The 24,678-nt window shown below is 35.6% G+C and overlaps 1 protein-coding gene across 2 annotated transcripts in view; it reads left to right on the forward strand.

The window, feature by feature from the left end:
* The window catches only part of SMCHD1 (structural maintenance of chromosomes flexible hinge domain containing 1), a 66,489-nt gene that overhangs the window by 7,680 nt on the left and 34,131 nt on the right, over window positions 1-24,678 (forward strand). For both annotated transcript variants that reach the window (XM_056484572.1, XM_056484573.1), the window contains exons 2-21: window positions 3,604-3,679; window positions 4,114-4,275; window positions 6,903-6,985; window positions 7,091-7,221; window positions 8,726-8,840; window positions 8,984-9,103; window positions 11,921-12,087; window positions 14,183-14,276; window positions 14,522-14,732; window positions 15,646-15,763; window positions 15,851-16,034; window positions 16,539-16,736; window positions 16,831-16,944; window positions 17,388-17,494; window positions 17,778-17,860; window positions 18,013-18,126; window positions 19,202-19,279; window positions 19,363-19,482; window positions 23,623-23,767; window positions 23,972-24,068. In XM_056484572.1, coding sequence (XP_056340547.1) covers window positions 3,604-3,679; window positions 4,114-4,275; window positions 6,903-6,985; window positions 7,091-7,221; window positions 8,726-8,840; window positions 8,984-9,103; window positions 11,921-12,087; window positions 14,183-14,276; window positions 14,522-14,732; window positions 15,646-15,763; window positions 15,851-16,034; window positions 16,539-16,736; window positions 16,831-16,944; window positions 17,388-17,494; window positions 17,778-17,860; window positions 18,013-18,126; window positions 19,202-19,279; window positions 19,363-19,482; window positions 23,623-23,767; window positions 23,972-24,068 — 2,517 coding nt within the window. The remainder of the gene's footprint in view (window positions 1-3,603; window positions 3,680-4,113; window positions 4,276-6,902; window positions 6,986-7,090; window positions 7,222-8,725; window positions 8,841-8,983; window positions 9,104-11,920; window positions 12,088-14,182; window positions 14,277-14,521; window positions 14,733-15,645; window positions 15,764-15,850; window positions 16,035-16,538; window positions 16,737-16,830; window positions 16,945-17,387; window positions 17,495-17,777; window positions 17,861-18,012; window positions 18,127-19,201; window positions 19,280-19,362; window positions 19,483-23,622; window positions 23,768-23,971; window positions 24,069-24,678) is intronic.

Here is a 24,678-nt window from a genome sequence, read left to right on the forward strand (position 1 = left end):
ACAGAGGCCTGTTTAAAGGAGTGTAAGCTGCTGAGGAGTTATCTGTGATTTGAGGCGTTGTTTTTGGGGTTTGTTAGTTTATAAGGAGAACTGGTGACTGAACCTAATACATAAACTGAACCTTGCTTCTTGATTCAGATTTAAAGGTTAAAGATACTACAATTCTTGCACACTTGCACATGTCATACCTGTAAAGTGCTCTGCTGAAAGCTTCTTGGGCATGTGACATTCTCAAACTCCTTTAGCAATGTATTAATCTCATGTCCTAAATATCTACCAGCAAATTGAGAGCTATTAACTTTATTTATCATGAAGCATAGGTGGTGGTGCTCCAGACCCATCCTCCAGTTTATAAAGAGGGCATTTCTCTTGTTTGTACTGGCAGATTTTTGCTTCTGTATCATTCTGTGGGTTTAAGGACTGATACCCCGCTGTGTGCAAAGCAGACTCAACTCAGGGTTTTTGTTTTTCTTAATTTAACTTCTTGCCTGGCAACACAAACTTCTGATGACTGACTGGGGGGGAAATGCCTTTCCTTCCCCTTTTCCAAACTCACCTGCGTCATTCTTTCCCTATTCCTAGCCTAATCTATCCTTGCTCTCCCAATGGACACTGCATGGTCAATCCCTATTCCTTTGGTTAGACAACAGGTGGTGTGAGACGTCAGGGCATATACAGCATTTTATTCTGCTGCTCTTACTGGTTGTTTTTTTTCCTGCTATGATGAATTTGCCGTAGGTCACAGCTCCATAGGAATAGGAGGACAGAGAGGAAATTCTGTGCCCTGACATGGGTTCTCCATGGCCCTCTGTTCATTTGGAACCATCCCTGCTCTGGTGTGGAGAACGTCCTTTCAGACAGGATGTGTCTCTCCCTGGCAGCACCTGCTAATGCTTCTCCTCTGTTCCTTCTCATTTGTCTCTTCTATTTCTTCCCTGATAACTTTGAGCAGAAGCACCATGCACCCTTCTGGTGTAAATCTGGGTGAAGAGTGAGTTGTTTTATGGATTTGAGAGCTATCTGGAGCTGGCTGTGGCTGTCTCAGGCAATTGGTTGCCTCTTCTCACATGGGTCACCCCTACAGTTCTCTGACATCAAAGCCTGGCAGCATATGCTCAGCACGCTTCCAGGTGTGGTTTAGCAACTGATTTGATTTTCAATCAACAGCTATGGTTGCTTTCCCAGAATATTAAAAATTTGGTTTGTTGACATAATCTATACTATTAAGGCTTTAGGTGTCATTTTTATCTTTATGCACATAACTGCTTATCTTCGTAGCATTCTAGCTCTTGCATTTGCATGTAGCAATAATATGTAACCAGCTGTTTAGGGATCCTTGCCTATTCACGTCTGCATTTTCTAGCTTGTGGATTTATTTGAAGCTTGTCTCTGTTTTTTTTCCTCAACATCTCTTGTATACAAAAAGATAAAAGCTTTCCACTTAGTAGTTTGAACACAATCTCGAAACGTGCTTTCAGTATGGATGTTCAGAGGCATTTCTGAGCATAGCTATTGTACTCTTGAAGATTTTAATGACATGACAAGTTTCATCATGGTTGTGTGTCTGGATTATCACAGAATAACTCACAGATTTATCATATGAATGTGTTTCTGGGTTGTTTCGTGAATCTTATCAAATTGAGTTGTGTGCATCTTCAGTACATACTTGGGAAAGGGCATCATGCTGGGCTGAAAAAGACATAGCAGTGAAACCTGAACTTTTTACTAACAAGAGATGTCATATCTCTTACATGCACAAATCTTACCAAGAAATGAAACATTTGACCAAACATTGTCTGTCAGAACTGAATGAAAATCACTGACTGTACAAGTAAATTGGCCAGTAGGTTCACTTTAATTCAGGAATCACCAGCAGCTTCTTGTTCTGGAAATCACATCCACATACTGACACAGCTGGACTATGGCATGGACAAGAAAAAGCAGTTATCTGCAACTCAGATTGCCAAGCTTGGGGTACCTGCCTAGTAGCTTGTGAAGTGGAAAGGACCTGCTGCCAGTGGACACAGCAATGCTGGGTTCACCCAGGAAATTAAAATGTAGTGTTCCAGGTTGTTGCGGTTGGTTTAGTTGAAGCTCACCCGTGGAATGAGGGAGAGGACCAGGAGGATGAGGCTGCTGCCCTGCTCCCATAGCAGGCTGCTGTCTCATACTTGCACTAGCTGATCCTAACTTCTTGCTGCCTTAAAGTAAATATTGCACTCTTCATTAGAGTTTGAGAGCAGAAGAGCCTTTGGGAGATTGAGAAAACAGGGAAGCTGTAATTAGAGCTGGAGGGAGAGATGCTTATCTGTGTTTTCAAATGTGAAACTACAGTTACTCTGCATTAGCCACTGACCTCAAATGGCACAGTAGGGTGTTAGCTTTCTAAAATCCATATATTTTAATGCTTACTTTTCTTGCTCTGAGCAATTTTATTGTTTTTTCCTGCACAGATTTGCTATATGGAAATTTGTGTAATGTGAGAAATAAAATTGATCTGAATGTAGAAAAGTTAAGAAGTATTACTCCAGGTTCTTAAATCAGAATATCAGTCTGTCATTTGCATTTGTTTCACTTGCACCAAGTGCTATGAGAAATTCAACAATTTTTCTAATTTTACTGATGGATAATAACTATGCCTTTAATGTGGTCACAGAGAGAAAGTAACTGAAATATGGAAAGTAGCCTGCTAATGAAACCATAAATAGTGTTTAAAAATATTTTCATGAGTCTGAGTAATAGGGATGTAAAGAGATGTGGGAAATGATGAGAGCAAGCTGCTGCAGAGAATGCTACAGCTTCCTTCAGGGAAGAATCTGGTTAAAAGTGCATAAAACACCTGTCACTGCAAGACTGACCAGAGCTGGCTTTTTTGAGTTTCAGAGACCTGGAAAGGCAGGAGAAAATACAGATATTTATTATTATTTTGGGAACAAGATTAGTGTTGGACATTAGGGTGCAAAAATGAGGGCAAAAGTAGAGGCATTTAGGTACACGTAGAAAGCAGGATAAGAAGTCTAAAGCTAAAGTAAACACATTCAAAAGAAGGCATCAAACTGACAAAGATTGTTTAGGTTCAGTGCGTGTTTTAACAGTAAAGAATTTTTCTGAAAAGTCTTGATTATTTTTGTAGATGTATGATATAATTGAAGAACAAAGACTTTAATATCTAACATTAAGAAATACTAGGTTGGTTTGGTGTCTCAAGAGTGCAGTTAAACACAGGACACATTCTAGATCATAACTATTGCTGTTGCAGTTTCACAGTCAGAAGTAGAGCTGTTCAGTCTCATTCTTCTACCCTCAAGGGGATTATCTGTAAGACAATTCTTCCTCCTTAAAATTCCTGTTGCTCACTAGAGTGTATTTTTATTTTATGCAGGTAGAAAAACAAAGTACTCTAGTCTGGACAGATTTGGCTAAGTTGAGAAAACAAGTGATCCTAAGTTCATCTGTGTTCTAAGAGGTTATGTGATTACTCATCACTAGCTTGTGATAAAGTAAATAGACTGCACCTTTTTTTTTTTTTTTTTTTCTCTAGTGAATCTGAATAGTTTTTGGACTGCTTAGTTACCATAACTAAATAACCTTCAATTTTTGTAGGCATTTAACATATCTTCTGATGAAACCTTTGTTATCACGACGACAAATAGGAAGGAAATTACAGAAGATAACTTCAGTAAGTATCTTAGATGGCAAAATAATTACAGCTATTTCTTATATTAATCATAAAGGTCACATGATAATTGTTTATGAAATGCAATAATTAACTGAAAGTACATATCCTGTAATAGTTTGCAAAAAATAGTTTAAAAATTACTTTAACAAACATGTTTTTGACCAGTTAGTGTGATGACAATTACACTGTCAGTTATTCTGTCGCAGATTCTGTAAATGATAGGAAAAAATTATATGGCCATAGCTGTTACCTGAGAAAATTTGCATTATTAAGCTTGGAAATGTGAAAATATATTAATTTAAATGTTGTTGTTAAATGCTGAATAGACAATGCCTGGGAAAATTTACCTGCGGCTAAACCTGTACTTGTTTAGAGAGCAGGAGTTGCCTGATGCAGTGCTCTTCAATGTACTTTGTATTTCATCTTCACTGCAGGGGAGCTTGTTCAGGATGGAGTTACTTTATATGTGCTACAGTCAGTTGATCAAATGTTGCTTTCGGCAACCAAGGAACGAATTGACTTTCTTCCCCACTATGATACACTTGTCAAAAGTGGCATGTACGAGTACTATGCCAGCGAGGGCCAAAATCCTTTGCGTAAGTACCTGCAGAAGCTATCTGGTGTAAATGATGTTTATATTAATATAATGTGGTTATGAGCAATTCAACTTATAGCTGCTAAAAATAGTTTTAACTGTAAAAGAAAAATTAACTATGTTCTTCATACAATTTTTTGTTTTAAAAAATATTGAAAGTAGCCACCTAAAACTCCAGATTTATAGAAGTACCTTCTCAAATACTTGTTCAAGAACTTTGAGTATTCTAGAAGCAAAATAATTTTAGCCTGAATAATCTTGTGCATGTCATTCAGACAGGTCAGCATTTGTGTTATCACATTTTTGTCTCCTGTACTAAACTGTAGACTTTGTGTTTGAATTTCATGAACAGTTTTTGTGTGAGCTACTATAAAACTGTGTGCCCTCCCATCTGGGGTGCTTCAGGGCTTAACTTAGCAACAAGAGCAAGTATTTTTTTCATTTAAAAGATGCTGCTCTAATTAGTTTTTATCTAAGTGGTGCATGAAATATGTAACCAGCATTTTGTGTTGTTTTATTGAATAAATTGCTTTCTGTTTATGGGCTCTCTGAAAATTCTGTCTGTGGCTGTGATTACCTTCTCAGTACTATGTACTTCTTAGGTACAGCAGGTTCAAAATTGCACAGAAAAAAATGCAAAACAAATCAAGACTTGGGCATGATACCCTTCTTGTTGTTTTAAAACAACATCAAGAATGTCTATAAATGGCAGCTGTATTTTTAAAGACCAGTCTTTCCCCTTTCCTCTTTGTGCCCATCATTTGTTCTGTGCCCCAGTGAAGACATGGTTTGGTTTGGGTTTGGTGGTACTGTACTCAAAGTGCAGCAATAGTTGAGTCAGTGTTGCATCTGTCCCTGTGCACAGGAATTGCTGTGTGAGGCCACACAGAGCATTCTGTGGAGATCTGTGCTTTATTCCTGCCAGCAGCTATTAGTGGACCAACACAGAGGAACTGACTGGAAAGGCCAAGCTGAGCCTGATCTATAGTGACCACACTCTGGTGGAATTCGATTAAATAGGCATAGTGTAAAGTATTGTTAGGACTCTAAACCTTAGGGAAAGACCTTTCAGTTGTTCAAGGGTGTGGTGGATCGAACACAGTGGGCAACACCCTTGGGGATAAAGGAGTAGAAGAGTGCTTGCAGTTATTTAAATGACCGTTTAGACCACAAGAGCTATTGATTTTTATGTGGAAGGAATTTGGCTTAGGAAGCAGGAGAATAGCATGGCTGAGTGAAGACCTCCTGGCCAAACTAAAACTCAAGGGAGTTGCATAGGTGGTGGAAGCAGGGGCATGAATACTGAGAATAATATAGGGATATTGCCTGGGAATGTACAGATGAGATCAGGAGTGCTAAGGCACAGCAGGAGCAAATTTGGCAAGGCACGTGAGGAGGAATAATAAGGGTTTCTACAGATACATTAGAAAAGGATGACAAAAGAAGTTGCACCCTAAATAAATGAAACATGAGGGGGTCTATTGGCAGCTGACATGGAGAAGACTGAAGTACTAAACAATTTTTTCCCTAAGTTTGCAGGAAATTGTTGCATTGAGCCTGTGTAAGTGTAATGCAGCTGATGCTCCTTATATGCAACATCTCTAAGGGCAATGCCTCACCAATTTTGAGTGTTGATGAAGGGCCATTGTTCTTTGATATCAAATACTAAATATGGATCACATAACTGATTCTCAACTACTCTGTTTGCAATGAGGAAAGTTTCAAAAAAGTGTAGAACTGTTTTTATACTTTGGTAGAAGCTTGAGGGAAAATGCCAAATGCTTCGATGTTGCTGTGTTACACTGATACTTGGAGTTTTCTTTTACATGTCTGGTATATGTGGCCAGTGTAAATTGCACTGCAGCATTCTGAAGAACTCTGCAAATTGTAAGAAATAAGGTTTCCTTTTTAGAGAGATTGAATGGAAGTGTTTGTTTGCTAAAGCTGGTCAGTCAGATTGAATTAATTTAAACTTGATGAATGTTCCAGTAAGCTTAGATAATTTTACTTTTATTAGGTATGAACTCTAAGTATTAATGGTTAGAAACAACAAACTTGTGCATGCAGTTTGCCTGTTTCTGTTATGTATTGCCATAGATTTGATAGAACATTGGTTGTATTTACCGTTCACTGAAATCCTTCAACCATTTCTACAATTTTCTTTGGTTTTTTTAAAAACAATTGACATTGTCGTTTTAGATGTTTCATGAAATTTCAATTCAGGTTTCTTCAGTTAATTCATTCTTCCCTCAGTATTTTAACAACTCAAAGTCCATTTTTTACATACTTTTTACGTACTGTCATGTGAATAATAGAAATTAATTCCTAATTGTGTAAAGGACAAATCTGTCTTTTGGTAAGGAGACAGTTTATCATTGTTCTTTCCAGTAATTGTGTTCTTACCGCTAAGAGACATGAGAGATTCAGTGATGAGACGAATCATAAGGTACATATACAAGAGCTATTTTATTTTTTAAACAAGGTGTTACGTGCTTTTGATTGTTCTGACAGGGCTTAGATTTTGTCTGTGTTTAGGTATGTGTTATCCTAATTGCTTGGAAAAAACTACTGTAAGTAGATGTCTGTTTTCTGAGCACTAATAGGGTTATTTTTCTTCAATTTCTTTAGCATTTGCCCTTGCTGAATTGATTGACAATTCTCTGTCAGCTACATCTCAAAATACTGGTATTCGAAGTATTCAGATAAAATTGGTAAGATAGAAATACTTTAATTTTTTCAGCCATTGTTTGCATTATCCTTTTTTTTCCTGTTGCTCCTTGTTGATTTTTGCTGTTTGTTTGTCTTTCCCCTAACAGTTGTTTGATGATTCCCAAGGAAAACCAGCTGTTGCTGTGATTGATAATGGAAGTGGAATGACTTCTAAACAGCTTAACAACTGGGCTGTATATAGATTGTCAAAGTTTACAAGACAAGGTGACTTCGAAAGGTTAGCAAGTTCTGTGAAGGTTCACAAAATATGCTTTTAAGATAGCTGCATGCTAACACTTAGCTAAACTCTGTCATTTTATGATTACATAAATAGATACTTTTTCTAAGTAGGAAATAGAAAAGCTTCATAACACAAAACTGCTCTTCAATTATCATGACACACTGAATGCTTTTTTGTTCTTGGGACTTTTTCTAAACTTTTGTCTTTTGCTTACCTCTGTACAGGGCATGCTATGTCCTGCAGAGGATTTTTGCACTGTGTTCATCTGTTACCTGAAAACCTTTAGTAGTGGTGCATTAAATAATGCATTCATTATCTGTTGAGTTACTGGAATAACAGATAAACAGATACATGGTTTTAATTCAAGTTTTCTTTTTTTTTTTTTATTTAAACCTTAATTATGTAATTATATTACAAATTATACCTGAAGTTGTCTATTTTTTGATGCAGGCTACACAAAATGTTTTGCATTTGAAGAAGAGAGTGGAGTTTTTATGCTGTTTTTTGCTACTTGTATAAATTAACATTATGGTTTTGAAGCTGTTCTCAAGAGATGTTCCGCCTATAAAGCCAGGCTTAATGCTAGTGTACCAAATTCCACAGAATTAGTTATGTACAGTTTTTGAGCTTCAGTCACATTTTAAATACCTTAAGCCTAGCATTGTAAATGTGAAGATGAAAATTAGAGCCTCAGTCATAACTAATTTGTCATATGAGCAGGTAGTGTAAAAAGTAATGAGGCTGTGGGAAGTGATAGTATAGCTGGGGGAAGTTTTTTTGCATTGAAAGCATGTCCACATAGAAAGTCAATGTCTTTTAAATATCTGGAGATAATTGCATAAAAAATGATTCTGGGTCATTTGTAAAGAAATTCACTGCTTCTTGAAATTGCTGTAGGTGAGTTTAGTAACAGAAATGTGTAGGATTCCTAAAATGCAGATTTAAACTGGATTACTACCACTTAATGGGAGCATAGGTGTAAATTATAGCAGGATACTATCTACACCTAATTTTTATTTGCTGTGATTTAGAAATAAATGCTTGTCCTAAACTAGATGAGACTGTTCAAGGTGACTTAAAAGACATGGAATTTCACTACTGATAGCATATATTGTCTCTCCAAGTAGGCATTTAATAATTGGTTGGCATTATTTCCCACTCTAACTTAAAAGTATTTTTAGGAAAGGATGCTGTCGGAAAGATCAGGCTTGCTTTGTAAGCCATTTCCATTTGATTAAAATTTGGTTTGCGAGAAGGGACAGAAATGTTTTATATGATGACTTAGGAAAATACTCTGTCATCGTCCATTTAAAAAGAGTACATCAAGAATTTCAGACACTTAGAGTTTAATGTTGCAGTTTTAAAAGATACAAAGTGAAAAGAATATTTTAACAAAATGCCTGGAGGAATAATTTAATAGAAGCCCTAGATCAGAAGTATCTTTGGGTTTTTAAATTACTTTTGTCTTGAAAAAATTTGTTAATAGAACTTTTATTCTCAGTGATCATTCAGGATATGTACGCCCTTTGCCAGTGCCTCGCAGTTTAAATAGCGATATCTCATATTTTGGAGTTGGAGGCAAGCAAGCAGTGTTCTTCGTGGGACAGTCTGCCAGAGTAAGTCAATGTCAGACTTTCATTTTAGAACATTTGCACACAGATTGTTACTTCCTAACTTTTAATCACAGCATTAAAGTATTTTATACTGCTTATTTTAAGTCTTATTTTGATTTTAAATGTTGTTTCTTTAATAAAATTAGATGATAAGCAAACCTGCGACATCTCAGGATGTTCATGAACTTGTCCTTTCTAAAGAGGATTTTGAAAAGAAGGAGAAAAACAAAGAGGCAATATATACTGGATTCATTCAAAACAGAAAGGTAAATAGCTTTAAGAATGTCTCATTTATAAATAAAAGCCTTTCTGATGTTAACGTGATTTAATTGTGTAATATCCTTGTAATGCTTATCTGGGGATATTTTAATTTTATTTGCACCCTGGAGTGTAAAAGGGAGTAACCGAGAACTTGAAGACACTGTATCAAAATACCTTATTTTTATGTGATGCTTTTTCCTCTTTTCAGTTAAGGTTAAATGACAGAAATGCTTTACAGTTTTACATGTCAGATTAAGAAAAATATTTTAAAATACTTGTCTAAGCACAGCAAAGTTTTTCGGTGTGTATGAAACAAAAATTAATTTTCTCTGAAGCAGTAAGGAATAAATTAGGGAACCAAATTGTACTTTGTAGGCAAATATGAAAGACTAGCCTGCATGTGGGAGAAAAGTCCAGCCAGACCAAAAAAACCCATTGGTTTTACAAATAATCATCAGTTTTGTAAAATACATGAACTGTTCAGCTGAAAACTGAACTTAACGGTCCTGATGCTTTTCATGAAGAAAAAGAGCCTCCGTAAAAAAGCTTTAAGATAAGGAGGAAGACTGAAAAGAACTGTTCTTTGGACTTTTTTGGGCTAGGAAGGAAAGGCAAATTTGTAGCTAAGGGTGTGGATGGGGGGGGAAAAGAGGGGGTGTGTATGACAAGGTAGTCAGACCTTGAGCCCATATCTAGTGGATTTTATCAGTGTTCTTGGTGTTTTGTATGGATGAGAAAGGAGCAGGAGGTAAACAAGATTTTTATCGTGCCAATCTTGGTCAGTGAGTTGCAACAAAAAATGAATTGCCAGAGTTTTGTTTTTATTCTTTGTACAACATTGTTAGGAATGTAGACTCACAAAAATAGAAACTGAAAATAAATGCAGACAAAATCTGCTTTATTGTAAAGGGTACAAATGCTTTCCTTCCCTGTTTGACATTAAAGAGAAAGGGTGGATATAAAGTACAAGACAAACTAGCAGGCATAAGTTGGAGGAAAGTAGCTGAATGAGATACACAGATACTACTAAAGAGTTCAGGAAGGTGATGCAATCAACCGTTTGCAAGTTGTGGTAATAATATAAAATTAACATTAAAATGACACTGTTAAAAAATTCAAGTAAAGTTCTGTTAGAGTTAAAAGATAACATATAACTATCCAAGAGGGAATAAATGGTGTGAAAAACTCAAGTAACAGAAGTGAAGTGTGAGCACAATAAAGAAATAACTCAGGTTTAGGAATTTTTTTGCAAATCACTGAAATACCTAGGCCAGTTCATTATATTGGTGTGAAATAAAATGTATGAATTCATCTTGTTAATGACTTGAAAAACTACCTGCATGGCCCATACATCAGCAAGAGAATGCTGTGGCAGAAATAGAAGTTGTAAATTTATTGCTAGTGTGAGAAGAATAATTGAGCCTTTGAGCCATTCAGTTGGTGAAAGAAGTTAGTTTTGCAAAGAAATCAAGATGTAATTAGTATGAAACAAAAGGCGCTATAGAACAAGGCCGTAGCACTGAAGAGAAGTGGCATTAATGGTATCCCTGCTGGTCATCTTTCCTTGATGTAGTATAGGCTCCTGTCTCCACTGCAGTCACTTCTCTGGACCATTTAATATTGCAAACATGTAAACAGGATTTTTCTAGTTGAGACAGATGCTAGGAATGTAGGGCAAGGTGCCATGGGTAGTTTGTCATCTGGGAAGACAGCCAGAGAATATGGGAGTAATGATTTTGGAGGATCTTTCACACTCTAAGTTTCTTCCACGCTGTAGAGTGGCACTTGTTCAGCATCAGTATGCAGCTTGTAGGTTTGTCAGATTGTATGGGCATGAGGTCCAAGCAGCTCTGGCTTTTCTTTATTATCACTGATGCCATCACTAGCATAAAATAGTCCCTCGTTTGCGTTAAATCAGCAATACCGTTATGCTCAAAAGAGGCTATGCTGTGGGCAGGAAAGAGAGATGTAGTCTTCTGTGATGAAAGGTCTCAAAATGGGTTAAATTATCCTAATGGTTAAGGAGAACTATTCCCTGGGGAAAGTAAGTCTTGATAGAACACTCTTGATTAACTATTTCATCTAACTGTGGTTAGGTAGGACATGTCTCCTTTCATGCCTTTGATGGGGGGTTTGTCTGCTTTCCTGCAAAATAAAGCATGTATCTGCATTTACTACAACATATCTTAGTTGTAGCAATTGTTTGCATTCGCTAGAAAGATCTTAATCTTTGTTTTAAAATTAGCTTTTTTTCTGGATGTACCAAATATAAGGGATTACCACTGATCCAGTGTAAAGCATGACATCAACCACTCTCTCTCTGCAGTTTAAAAATCTGTCAAAACAATAAAGTTCATCCATTCAGGAAAAGACAATCAGTAGTTTCTGGAATCAGGAATCTCTCTCTCTGAGATATATTTGGGTTTCTGTTATAGAAAGCAGCCTATCCTTTTAAAAGCCAATCATTTTTCTGGCTTTGTTTTCTTAAGAGGACTTAATGTCTTGCACACTTAATGCTTCCACTTGATGGATGAGAGCATGCATATCACACAGTGCTACATTAAACACGATTAAATATATTTCTAGACTGCACACTTCAAGTTCTGTAATGAAGTGAGTTGAAAATGAACTGGATCAGTGGTGTCGCATTCTCAGCTTGTTGACTTTAATTTGAAGCTTTTATTTTAAGCTTTAATCCTTTGTGATACTTAGCATCATGTGTTCTGTATTTTTCTGTATTTGTTTTTTAATCCCTTTCAAGTTGATGGGAGTTCAGAAATTCAGTTTACATCCCTGCTCTTATTATTTTACTTTTTTTGTAGCCATCTGATTCTACTCACATCACAAATGATGATGAAAGATTTCTTCATAATCTAATATCAGAAGAAAGGGATAAAGAGAGTTTCACAGCAGTTGTCATTACAGGTGTACAACCAGATCACATGCAATACTTGAAAAACAACTTTCATCTTTGGACAAGGCAGCTGGCGTAAGTTGGTGATTTAAAAGATTTGATTTAAAAGTGGGCTAATATTGAAGTCAGATAATTATGAACTGCTTCCTTTTTGGACTTTGACATTGGCCTTGTTCCTATTAAGTCTGTTGATACTACAGTTAGTCTCCTAACCAATTTTACAGAACCTAACACAACTGAATGGGGCACCCCCAACTAAAGATGGGACTTGATGATTGATACATATTTATCCACTCTAATTTTTAGCAGCCTGTTCAGCCTAACGGTCTACTACTAATGTAATAAGTTTTTCATCTAATTGCTAGTAACTTCATCAGTTACTTTGTTCCACAGCTGTGCTCCTGACCTTGGTACCTAGCTTTGTATTTACAGTTATAGGGGATCTTTTGGTTGGTTGACTTTTTTAAACAACAATAAAAGAAAGCACTGCTGCTTCATCCCAGTTTAAGAGGGAGAAGGATATATGACACTGTCTGCTCTGTGCTGTAAAAATGTCATCAGTGGGCCTGCAGAGCCTGGAGATACCTGGGAATATTTTGGGCTTACCTGTTAAGATGCTGGATCCATCTGTGAATGTAAACCGAAATACAGAGTTTTAGACCAGTTTTGCTTGCAAACTATGAATTTATTTTTGTGATACCTATAATCTTATAATAATAAATATACTTGAAAGGAGGATTAATATAAGTATTAAATAATATCTTACTATGGGAAATGTCATTCAGTGTTGCCCACAAAAACTTGTTGCTGAAACCATTTTTAGCCTCATGAAAATATAGGGTATATCTACATGCAGAGAATAACTTAGGTCTGTTACTAGCTTCCATGTGCTCATCAAGTGAACACTCATGTTTAAGTGTGTGTTAGTTCTTTCCAATCATCTCTTGAAGTGAAAGAGCTGCCTCTATTTGAGATGTAACCCAGGTGCAATTATTCAGATATATACCTTGTAGCTGTTACAGTAAAACCTATCATTTAGCTTTTGGGTGCAATACAGTTGTGTGTCACTGTTTCAGCTGTAATGGCCCTTTTCCCCTCGAGCACCTCCCCATTCCCTTCTGCCATGCCTTTTGCCACACGAGCACGATACCAGTTTCATTCTGCTTTAATGTGCTGCAGCACAGCCCTCATTATTTTGGATGCTTTGAAGTGGGGATGAACCCCTAAAATAACCATGTCTTAAGGCCATGAGACTGCCTTTTGAAGTCTGGAAGAAATGCAGACAAAATACTAAGCAATTTGGACATACCATAAAGTCCTGAGCAATGAGACCGTGAGCTTTTTTTCTGGGAACCAGGATTTCTCTTTGAGGGACGTTTAATGCAGTGGATGTCAAAGCAAAGCAGTTCTAAACTTGCAGGTGCATTTGGCTTATGTTATACGTTCAGTTCCCTTGACTATGCAATCCCATTTTTCTCCAAACCATCCCCTGGAGGTTTAAGTATACAGAAATTGAAATTGGAAGAACTAACTAGCTTGCTGAAAAGTTGATGTAAATGGAGTTGAGTTCCTCAGTTTTCACATTTCAGATTGCATATCTCTGTGAAATTATTTAATCTATCTGACTATGTGGATTTTTTGAAGTTTCTTAAATGAGGAAAAATGCCTATTACAAAGCAAGGTTTACAACAAAAGACTTATTTCTATTGTGCAGATCACATCCATTACTCCCACCTATATTCAAATTTTTGTAAATAATGTAAAGACAGTGATTGTTTGTTACGTGTTTCTATTAGATGACTGATATAAAACTGGTATCAGTGACAAAATGTGTAAAGATTTGTGGCTCTAGTTCTTTCTGATTTTTAAAGTGCAGAACAATTTACAGTAGCTTTATTAATTTACCCTTTGATGTAAAGTATCTGTGTAATAATTCTTTTTTCACTTACGCATGTTTTTTCAAATTTGTTTCCAATTATTTTACCCAAAAATTGGTCCTCATGTGATTGTGCGTGACAGAGATGAGAGGAGTGAAGTGAGTGAAGTAAATCTTTTGTACCATATATGTTTTCAAGAAGTTGATTCATAACAGTTCAACAAATAAACACTTAATAAAAATAAAAGCTTATTTAAAATTTGATTTTTTATTTTTCCCTGAAATGTGTTTTAGACATATCTATCACTATTATATTCATGGACCAAAAGGAAATGAAACTAATGCTGTAACAAAAGAAACAAGCCCTTTCAACAACATCGACATTCAGGTAAGTGATTTTATACATGTCAGTTAAAAGTCCTCAGATGGCACCTTATTTCATCATGTGCCTGTTTCTCTGTAATCATGCATTTTAAAATACAGCATTCAAGATGTGTATGTAGTTTAATTTTTTGAATAATTCTATTTATCTTTGCAGTGTAGGAACTAATTCCTTTCTAACTGTCAATTGCTGAAGGGCTTAATACTGGATTTTGTTCTAAGGAGAATCCCCTTGTTTTCCTTTTTTTCCAGATTTCAATGTTTGAAAAGGGAAAAGTACCAAAGATTGTCAATCTGAGGGAGATCAAAGATGACATGCAGACATTGTATATAAATACTGCAGCTGATAGTTTTGAATTTAAGGCACATGTTGAAGAGGAGGGTATAGTTGAAGGCATAATCCGATACCATCCCTTCCTTTACGATAAAGAAACATACCCTGATGATCCGTCTTTTCCATCAAGTAAGTGAAATGTTTGCTGCTTGTCAGTCCTATCATGAGCAGTTCTACTACTCTAAATATCTTAATGAAATAAAAACTAGAACAATTTTAAGTTGAAGTGCAAATTATTATCTGATTTTGGTTGTGTCAGAACAGAAAATTTTGCATTCTTTTGGATGAACAGATCCTGTGAATAAATGGGCTGTTGTGTGTAACTCATTTCTTTAAACCTGATCTTTGGCATAACACCATTTGATTTCGAATTATAATCTCTTAATGAAATCTAGTACAGTTGAAACTTCACTTTCCTGACTGCAGCTTTGCCCCAACAAAGTAATAAAATATGAGCAGTTGGATCCAAGAGATTCTAGTATTAAAAGACTTCAAAGGATAACATGTAGTCTGAAGTCTTTTAATTTTAAATTTGTTTTACTCAGTTGTGGTGAGTTTTCAAATGCTGGGCGTTTTAAATTACTTTGTGCTGGTATTTTTTTTTCACCTTTTTTCTTTTTTCCCCACCTTTTTTCTTTTTTTCCCCACCCTTTTTTTTTCTGTATTCTTGACAAAACAAATCCTGAGTTAATTGGGACAAGATTTTATTATACTAGAAGAACATCAGTTTAAACTAAGGAAAAAGTAATGATCAAATTTGAAATTTTCAAACTTGGTAGATTTGGTAATATTGGTAATATTTTAAACTTCTGTTTGGAATTTTTCTTTACCTTTCTTAGTTTTTCTGCGTGGTATTTTTAAGGCAGGAAAAACCCTTAATATTGTATATAATGAGCTTGATACAATATGCATTGCTGCTGTGCTGAACTTAATAACAATAGTACTTCTTAATTAAGATTGCTATGGATTTTGATATTATATTATTTTTTAAAGGAAATACATTCAAGGAGACTCTCTTTTCTTTTCTTTCTTTCTTTTCAAGGGTTAAGTGATGATGATGATGATGACTGCTTTATAGTAGAAAAAGGTGCCAGAGGAAAAAGACCTATTTTTGAATGTTTTTGGAATGGAAGATTAATACCATACACAACTGTGGAAGAGTAAGTGGTAATCTGTTTGTACAGTCTCTTTCTATAATGTAAACCTCTCTATATAAAAAAGGATTTTAATTACTTTCTCCTTTTAAGTTTTGACTGGTGCGCTCCTCCAAAAAAGAGAGGATTGGCACCGATGGAGTGCTACAACAGAATTTCTGGTGCATTGTTTACCAATGATAAGTTCCAGGTCAGCACAAACAAACTCACTTTCATGGATCTGGAGCTGAAGCTGAAGGATAAGAATACTTTGTTCACAAGAATCTTCAATGGACAGGTAATTACTGCATTTTGTTACGTGTTTCTTCTTGGTGAAGTTCATTGCGTGTAATACAGAAACCTTTGCTCACTGATTATTTGTTCTTGTCTCTCTGGTTTAGTGAGTAGTAAAGCTGAATCTTTAAATCTGAAAAATTAAGACTCAGTGTTTTTCCTTCAATTTCCTTAAACAATTACTTCATTTAGTTGTTATATGACAGTTTTTGTGGAAAGACCCTCTTCCTAGAGGAATATGGCTATTGGGGGAAGCTTTTGACTTGAAGTGTAGCTTTCCTAGAATTTTTAATGGTTTCAGGCTGAAGAATCCTTTTTTCTTTGTTTTTTTCTTTTCCTTTTCTCTTTGTTCTTTTGTTCTTTTTCTGTGTGTGTCTTTTTGGTATTTGGCTTTTTTTTGTTTGAATTACAGTATCTCTGTACTCTTAGAATTGTTCAGGCTTCTGATGGGGTCAGATTGAAATTTTGTAATACATTAAAATGTACTTACTCTGTAATCACTTTATAGGAGCAGCGAATGAAAATTGACAGGGAATTTGCTCTGTGGCTCAAAGACTGTCATGAAAAATACGACAAACAGATAAAATTCACAGTCTTTAAAGGAATAACTGTACGTCCTGATATACCATCCAAAAGAATGCAGAGCCCTTGGACAATGTATGCTGCAATAGAGTGGGATGGAAAAACATACAAAACTGGACAGCTGGTAAGTTAGTTGAACCCTATAAAAGGAAGATACTGTGCTTTTGATGCAGGAGTATTAATTGCAGGGTGTATTAATTGGTGTCTTCTGCTTATAGGTGAAAACTGTTAAGACTCATCCAATACTCTATGGAAGCATTGAGAAATTTTACTTGTATGGAGACCATGATGGGGATATATTTGCCACTGGGGGAGAGGTTCAGATTGCTTTGGTAAGAACAAATACAGAAGGGATTCACACAGCTAGTCTGGATGTTAAATATTTAAACATAATCCCTTGTCCGACCTGATTAAATTATGTTTAAATAACAGTTGAAAATCATGTAATTTTTTGACAATCAGCAGTCTAGAAATATTCAACTTTAGCTTTAATATGAATATATTAAAATTATTATTCATTATGAACAGTCTGATTTATTAAGATTTGCGCATGCAGTAAAGTATCACAGTTAGCATCATTAGTATGTTGTGCATCCATTTGTGTAACCCTTTTGATTTCAGCAAATTTTAAAACAGTGTGTTGTGGTTTCACCAGGTAGTATTTATTAGTATATTGCATTATGTCTGACTTGTCTGGTCCATTGATTGGGAGGTCTTTCTTGTCTGACATACTATAAAGTCTGCCATTTATAACTGCCCTGAATTTTTATTTTAGGAGCCACAGGCATTGTATGCTGAAATGAAAATTATTCCAATCTCAAAACTTGACAGAACAGTGTCTGACAAAGTTGTTAAAAAATACATCGAGGATGAAATGGCAAGGTAAGCACTAAGTAATAATTACATAATTGTGGCGTTCCTAATTACAGTTTTTGTATTTAATCAGGAATCAAAGTTCCATTTTATTCCCAAACAGAAAAGCAGTCAGCTGTTTTAGTAGAAGCAGAAAATATAAACCAAGAAGAAATAGCTTGGGATTTGGATTTGGTTTTTCTTTCCCTACTGCTAAAGTAGCTTAATGTCTGTTTAACTAAAGAAAAACTGCCCATTATTTTAACTTACTGAGGAAATGTTCACCTTTTTTTTTTTTTTTTTTTTTAATTAGACTTCCTGACAAATTATCAGTAACATGGCCTGAAGGAGATGAGTTGTTACCAAATGAAACAAGATTTGCTGGTACACCAATAGGTATGTTCTTTTCTTCCAAATACTAAAACATTAAACACCAGTTTAAAAATCCATCATGCACTCTTGTTAAAAAGACAAGTATACAGACATCTCTGATCACTTTTAATTCACAACATATTTTGAAAGTCTGCCATTTTTCATTTTAAATTCAGGAGCATTAAGAATAGAAATTTTAAATAAAAAAGGAGAAGCAATGCAAAAACTTCCAGGTACAAGCCATGGAGGTTCAAAGAAACTTCTTGTTGAACTCAAGGTTATTCTGCATTGTGAGTATTTCATTATATTTAATTGCATCTTTATTATTTTTAAAGTGCATAATGAATAATAAGATATTTCATTGTATTATATATATATCATATGTATTAGAATGTGATAAATCGATGTGGTAGTTGGACAATACTCCATAATGTGCAAAAATTTTCTCTTCTCTTTTAAAGAGTGGAATACTTGGCAGACTGTACTGTGGTCTACCAAGAGAGCTGAGCTATGAGCAACTTCATCAGTTACTGGGGAGGCTTATATAATGAGATTCAATTCAAAATTAGGGTTTGAATTAGGGTTAAGAGAATGATAAAGTGAAGTTGACAGCTCTTACTTTGTCTTATGTATGCCATTCGGTGCATTTCAAGAACAGGGTCTTAAAACAGTTTTGCTTAGCTATAAAACAATTTGTATTTGTACTGCATTTCTTTTTATCTTGTGTAGTCTTATTACAGTTACATTCTATATTCTGAAGTGTCTTTTGGGAGGAAAAAGAGTATTAATGCTTTTTGACACTTCCAACAATAAATCTTACTTCTTAGGTTATAGAACTAGTCACTAAAACTGCCTCAGAGTTTGTGTGTTCTGTTTTTGTACGTGTCTTAATTCTGCAGAGGTTTATAAGGACGTATAAAATGATTTGGAGCAAAACAGGAATGTTCTTTTTTTTCAGTTATGTGTTCTATCAACTGCACATTTTTATCATTGCTCCTATTTAAGCAGTTTTGCTGCAGTCATTTGTCAGGTTGATCCATTGCCAGTGTGGAATGCAAAGTGCTCATACTTAACAGGGAACATAGAATCAAAGAGCTAATAAAATTAAGCTTTACAAACCTGCTACTTTCGGTGCAATGTGCCTGAGGCTAGCAAGTTTTGATTAAAATGGGATTAGACAGAGAACTCTTTTTTTTAGCTCTGATCAATGTGTTTAATTGTAAAGCTGAATTGATATTTATTATATGATATTAGATATTTATTAGATTAGTGATAGTAATACTTAATAAGTGATACCAATGCTTGAAAAAGTTAAGAATTATGGTGTAAAATTTAAATACATGTAGTGAAATGTTTGTTTTGCAGCACCTACTGAGAATAAAGAAATAATTTCTCATATTAGTCAGCATGGAGGCAAGTGGCCATACTGGTTTAAAAAAATGGGTAAGTTTGCATATTCAATATCTTCTGTTTATTTATTTTTATTTATATTTTTTCTTTCTAATTGTACTTTTATATCTGTCTAGAAAATCTTCAGAAACTTGGTAACTACTCCTTGAAACTGCAAGTAGTATTGAATGAAAGTAATGCAGACACTTATGCAGGAAGGCCTCTGCCATCTAAAGTATTTAAATTTACCATTGTAGGTAAGAATTCTAATATTTTTTTTCCTACTTTTAGTGTTTCTGTTTGATCATAATATATAAAAATTTGTCATGTTCTAGTTGAGGTGGTTTTCATAACTGAAAAGCAGCATTTGTATTTGAAGCATTTCCAGGAAAAAATGTTTTCTTGTTGCAGATTTTGATCTCACATGTAATGTGTTGGCTCTGCAGCAGGCAGTTTTACCTAAAAAAATAAAGTTTTGATGGAATCTAAAGGTTCCTGATGTGAACTTTCTCCAGTGTACTTAAAAAAATAAACTTAAACTTCATTAGAATCACCCATTTTCCTCATGCCATTGACATAAATACTCTTTCATAAAACTAGTATTCATTAGGCAAACTTCCATGCATAAACCACAGAAACTCATTAAAAAACAGGTTATACATTTAAAATAAGCATGGTGAGATTAAAGTATTTTTTAATTAAGGCAGGATGCTTTGCAAAAGTAAATTATCATTTGGTTGTAATGGATATGTCTCTTTAGATTTATGATCATAAAATTCTCACTAGAATACTCACTTCAGAAAGGATCTATGTGAAAGGAGGTGGTGGGGTAGGCTGGGGGTGTTTAGACTTTCTGGAGCTTGATGATGGTGTCAATGTTGAGTGTCTGTGGCTAAGACAGTGGGAAGGCCAAGAAGGCAGAATACTGTGGTGGGAGTCTGTTACAGACCACCCAGTCAGGATGCAGAGGCAGATTAAATACATAAACAGCTGGGAGAAGTGTCACAATCACTAGCCCTTGTTCTTGTGGGGAACTTTACCTTACCAGATGTCTGCTGGAAACATAACACAGCAGAGAGGAAATGGTCTAGGAGGTTCCTGGAGTGTGTTGAAGAGAACTCGCTGACTCAGCTGGTGAGGGAGCCTCATCTCTTTTGTGACTTTCTCTTTGTGAACAGAGAAGGACTGGTGGGTGGTTGGAGGCTGTCTTGAGCTTCAATCACAAAATGAAAGTTTACTGTGTTTACTGATCTTGAAGTAAGCAGAAGGGTTAGCTGAACTGCTGCCTTGGACTTCAGAGGGTGGAATTTGATCTGTTTAGGTGAGTGGTTGAAAGAGTCCCTTGGGAAGTAGTTCTGAAGGGCAGAGAAATCCAGAAGGGCTGGAGGAAGAAGAGCAAAAAGGAAGCTCACAAGCTGGACTTCAGGAGAAGACTCTGGCCTCTTCAAAGATCTGCCTGGTAGAGTTCAATGGAAAGAGGCCCTGAACAGACTGAAGGCCCAAGCAAGTTTGTTAATATTCACAGGTCACCTCCAAGCTCAATTCTGGTTCATCTTAATGAATAGGAAGTCAGACAAAAATTCCTAGAGGCCTGCATGGATGAGCAAGGAGCTACTGGCAAAACTCAACACAAGGAAGCATACAGAAGGTGGAAATGGGAACAGGGAACACAGCTCAAGCAGCATCAACCTCTTGGGCTGTATTAGAAACAGTTTGAAGGAGGTGATCTTTTCTCTGCACTTAGAATTGATGCACTTAGAATAGCTGGAGTACTGTGTCCAGAACTGGACACATTACAGTGCAACACAGAGGTGGACATACTGGAGAGAGTCTGGCACAGGCCTGTGAAAGTGAGGAAGGGACTGGAGGGTGCTGAGGCAGTGAAACAATTAGCCCAGAGAAGTTGTGGTTGCCCCATCCCTGGAAGTGTTCAAGGCCAGGTAGGATGGAGCTCTGAGCAACCTTGTCTAGTGGAAGGTAACCCTGCCCACAGCAGGGGAGGTTGCAACTGGATGATGTTTAAGGTCTTTTCTGACTCAAACCATTCTGTGATGCCATGATCTTTTACCTGAAGAAAGTCTGGGGTGACTGCTCTCTCTAGAGAAGACTCACAGGGATCTTGCCAACATCTATAAACAACTGAAGGGAGTATAAAGAAGGTTTACCCAGGCACTTTCCAGTGGGACAGGACCAGAGCCAATGGGCACATGCTGAAACATAGGAGGTTCTCTCCAAACATCAGGAAACAGGTTTTTTTCACTATAAAGGTGATACAGTGCTGGCACAAGTCGCCCAAGAGGTTGTGGAGTTTCCTTTCTTGGTGATATAAAAAGTTCTCTGAACATATTCCTGGGCAACTGACTCTAGGTGCTCCCACTTGAGCCAGGGGCATTGGATAGGATGACCTCCAGAAAACCCTTCTGACCTCAGCCATTCTGTGAACTTTATCTACAAGAGGGGGAGGAAGAGGGAAAGTAAAAAAAATGCTAATTTCTTTGCATTTAATATTAAAATGGATATTTTTGTCACAATTTTGGGAGGTACAGCTAACGTCTGTTTTGAGAAGACCAAGAGAAAAAGAAAATCAGTGTTTTCTGTAGCCTGCTATTTCTTCCAAAAATGAGAGGTTTTGAATGCAAATTCCTGAGGCAGAGAAGAGTTCTTTGTATGTAGTATATTCTTCTAAAAGCATCTGCTTATTGGCAGAGTAGAAAGAGGTATTCTTCTATGATAATAAAGGGAAAAAAATGTTTGGCACTACTTGAAAAGAATAGTTATTTAAACATAAGTCTGAAAGTGTGCCATTGAAGGCTCAAGACATTTATGTGGACTTGTAAGAAAGGAAAAAAAAAACTCTTATTCTCTGAACAAAAATGAACCTTGTCTCCTATTTTATCTCTTTATCAAAGCGAAAAGAGAATCTTACTACTTTTCAATACTGGCTTCCCCCAGTATGGCAACACTCAATTAAAGATTCCTTCAGCTATAACAACTGAAATTAACAAATATCATTGGAAGGGAATAAAAATTTGAAAAATCTATTTAGCTAATAGTATGATACTTTTAACGTAAGGGATTTCAAAATCAACTTTAGCTATCTATTGCTGCTTTTTTATTTAATCAGGTGATAATTCAACATTTTTAACATTGTCAATTTTTAAAGGTAAATATTTCAATTCTTTATTTTTGCAATTATGTCTTGTATTTGAGTCAGCCATAAAGCTTCACGCTTGTTATTCCAGAATATTAGCATTTGTGTTAACAAACATTACCATTTATGATGTAGATTCCAAAAATCCAGAAAAGAACAGTCTAAACTGAAAAAGCATTTTTGGCTGAGGAACAAATTATTCTATTTCTCTAACAGCAGGTTGTCACTGGGTATTTATAGTTGTTCTTGATAAGCTAAAAAATGACCAAAAATGCTGGTTGAAACTGAGATTCCTAGGTCAATCTACAAGGTTTGTGGTTTTATTTCAGACATGTTCTTTTAGTAGTTACTCACTTTAATATTGCAGATGTTTTTCTACTGTTATTTTCTGAAATCAGTTTTGCCATTTTATCCGTTTACAGTTTTATCATTCAATTATAATGATAAAGTTGTGGACACTGTAAGGTTGAGGTCTTGTTATAAACAGTAACTAATTTTGGCCAATACAAGGTATCTCTCACCTCTTGTGCAAAGGAAGCTCTCTGATAATAGATACCCTTAGGTTTTGAAAATAGTTTTTAATTTGAGTTCAAAATTGTTTAGTAGGATATTAATTTACCATTTAGCTCAGCATGCATTGCTTCGTTTTTTTCAAAGGCCACTTGGTCAAGACATTTTGTTAACACAAAATGTGATTCTTGATTTTCATGCTCCACTTAATACACACTCTACTTGTTACCACTGTTTGGTCTTGTTTGCCAGTGCCTAATTTGAGGCAGTCTGATGGGGCCAGGTTTCACAGAAAAGTTACACTCACATTTCTTTTTCTAGTACTTGTCATTACGTATCTTTATCTCTCAAATTTGGGGCAGTTGTAGAACAAAAATGTTGTTGCATAAACTATTTATTTTACCGGAATTAAAGCAATTAAATATTTAGGAAAAACTGTCCACACAGAACTTGTTCACTTTCAGGTACTGTATTGGAAATTTTGGAAATTTTGACTCTCCTGTTATGTTTCTTATACTGTAGTCTCCTGTTGCTATATTATAACCATTGTTTTTATTTTAGTGTAAGTTAAAAAAAAGAACATAAATCAAAAAGCATAACTTTGGTTATAACAGTATTCTGAACAGCCTTTTTACTTTGCATCTGAAAACCACTTGATTTAATTGTAGCCTTAATCAAGAAAAAGCCAAGGAGCACACATAATTATTTCTAAAAATGTATTATTTTTTTCTCTTAGAGGGAAAACCAGACAAATTTTTGGTGGGTCTCTTGGAGCTTCCTTTTCGAATTGGAGTACCTTTTAGTATTCCTTTGGAATTGCAGGATGAATTTGGTCATGCAACACACTTGACAAATCGCATTAGACCAATTCTGGAAGCTAGGTAATTCATATTTTTTTTTTTTTTTTTTGTCCTTTCTTCATGTGATAGTAGGGTTTATCTGAATGATATACTGGGGATTTTACACAGAAATTAACTGATATTTTTGCTTCTATTTTCATAAGAATATCTGAAAGTATCTTGTATATTAAAACACTGCATTTGTTTTTAAATTGAGTCTCTTGTGTTTTCTTTATATTTTTCTAGTGGATTAACATTGAAGCATGAAGACATACCTGTGGCAGCAAAGTGTGTCATTAAGGGTGTTATTGCTAGAGGCTGTGTAAATAGTTGCCAGGGCAAGGTAGGCTAATAAATTTAAACTTGAAGTAACATATTTTAAAAAAAAATACAGAGAAAATAATTTTTGTGTAAAATGAAGTGTCACATAGTGTTAGTTTAAGTTTGGTCTACACTAATAACTACAGATATTTCTTGGGATATTTTCAAATTATCTTTTAGAGCTCTACGTGGAGCAATTTTCATTTCCCATAGCTGTACTGTTTTCAGCTGATGGGACTGGAGCTGGAAGGGCTGAGCAGCACATGAGTGTGTGGTAGAATGTACCCAGCACACCAAATCAGCTTAGTTTGAACTGGTGCTGAGATTGGTTTAAGCCAAATCATCCTGGTGATTTCTGCACTGAAAGATGATAGGGAGCTAAAGAAGATGAAATCTTTCATTCTTAGTTGAGATGATGAGTAGTAATAGCTAATATGCAGGGTGTCTGCTTGAGCTCCCTTAAATGTTTCCACTGTTCTGGTTGCACTTCCACAATGACTATGTTATCCAAATTCAGGCTGTTACTGATGGATTCTCAGCAGCCTGTCAAGCTTCTACTTTACTGTAAAACCCAAAACATACATTGCATGCTAAAAAGATTTTTTTAAAAAATAAAACAGGTCTTAATGCTT

The sequence above is a fragment of the Oenanthe melanoleuca genome, chromosome 2, assembly GCF_029582105.1.
Source record: "Oenanthe melanoleuca isolate GR-GAL-2019-014 chromosome 2, OMel1.0, whole genome shotgun sequence".
NCBI classification, from domain to species: domain Eukaryota; kingdom Metazoa; phylum Chordata; class Aves; order Passeriformes; family Muscicapidae; genus Oenanthe; species Oenanthe melanoleuca.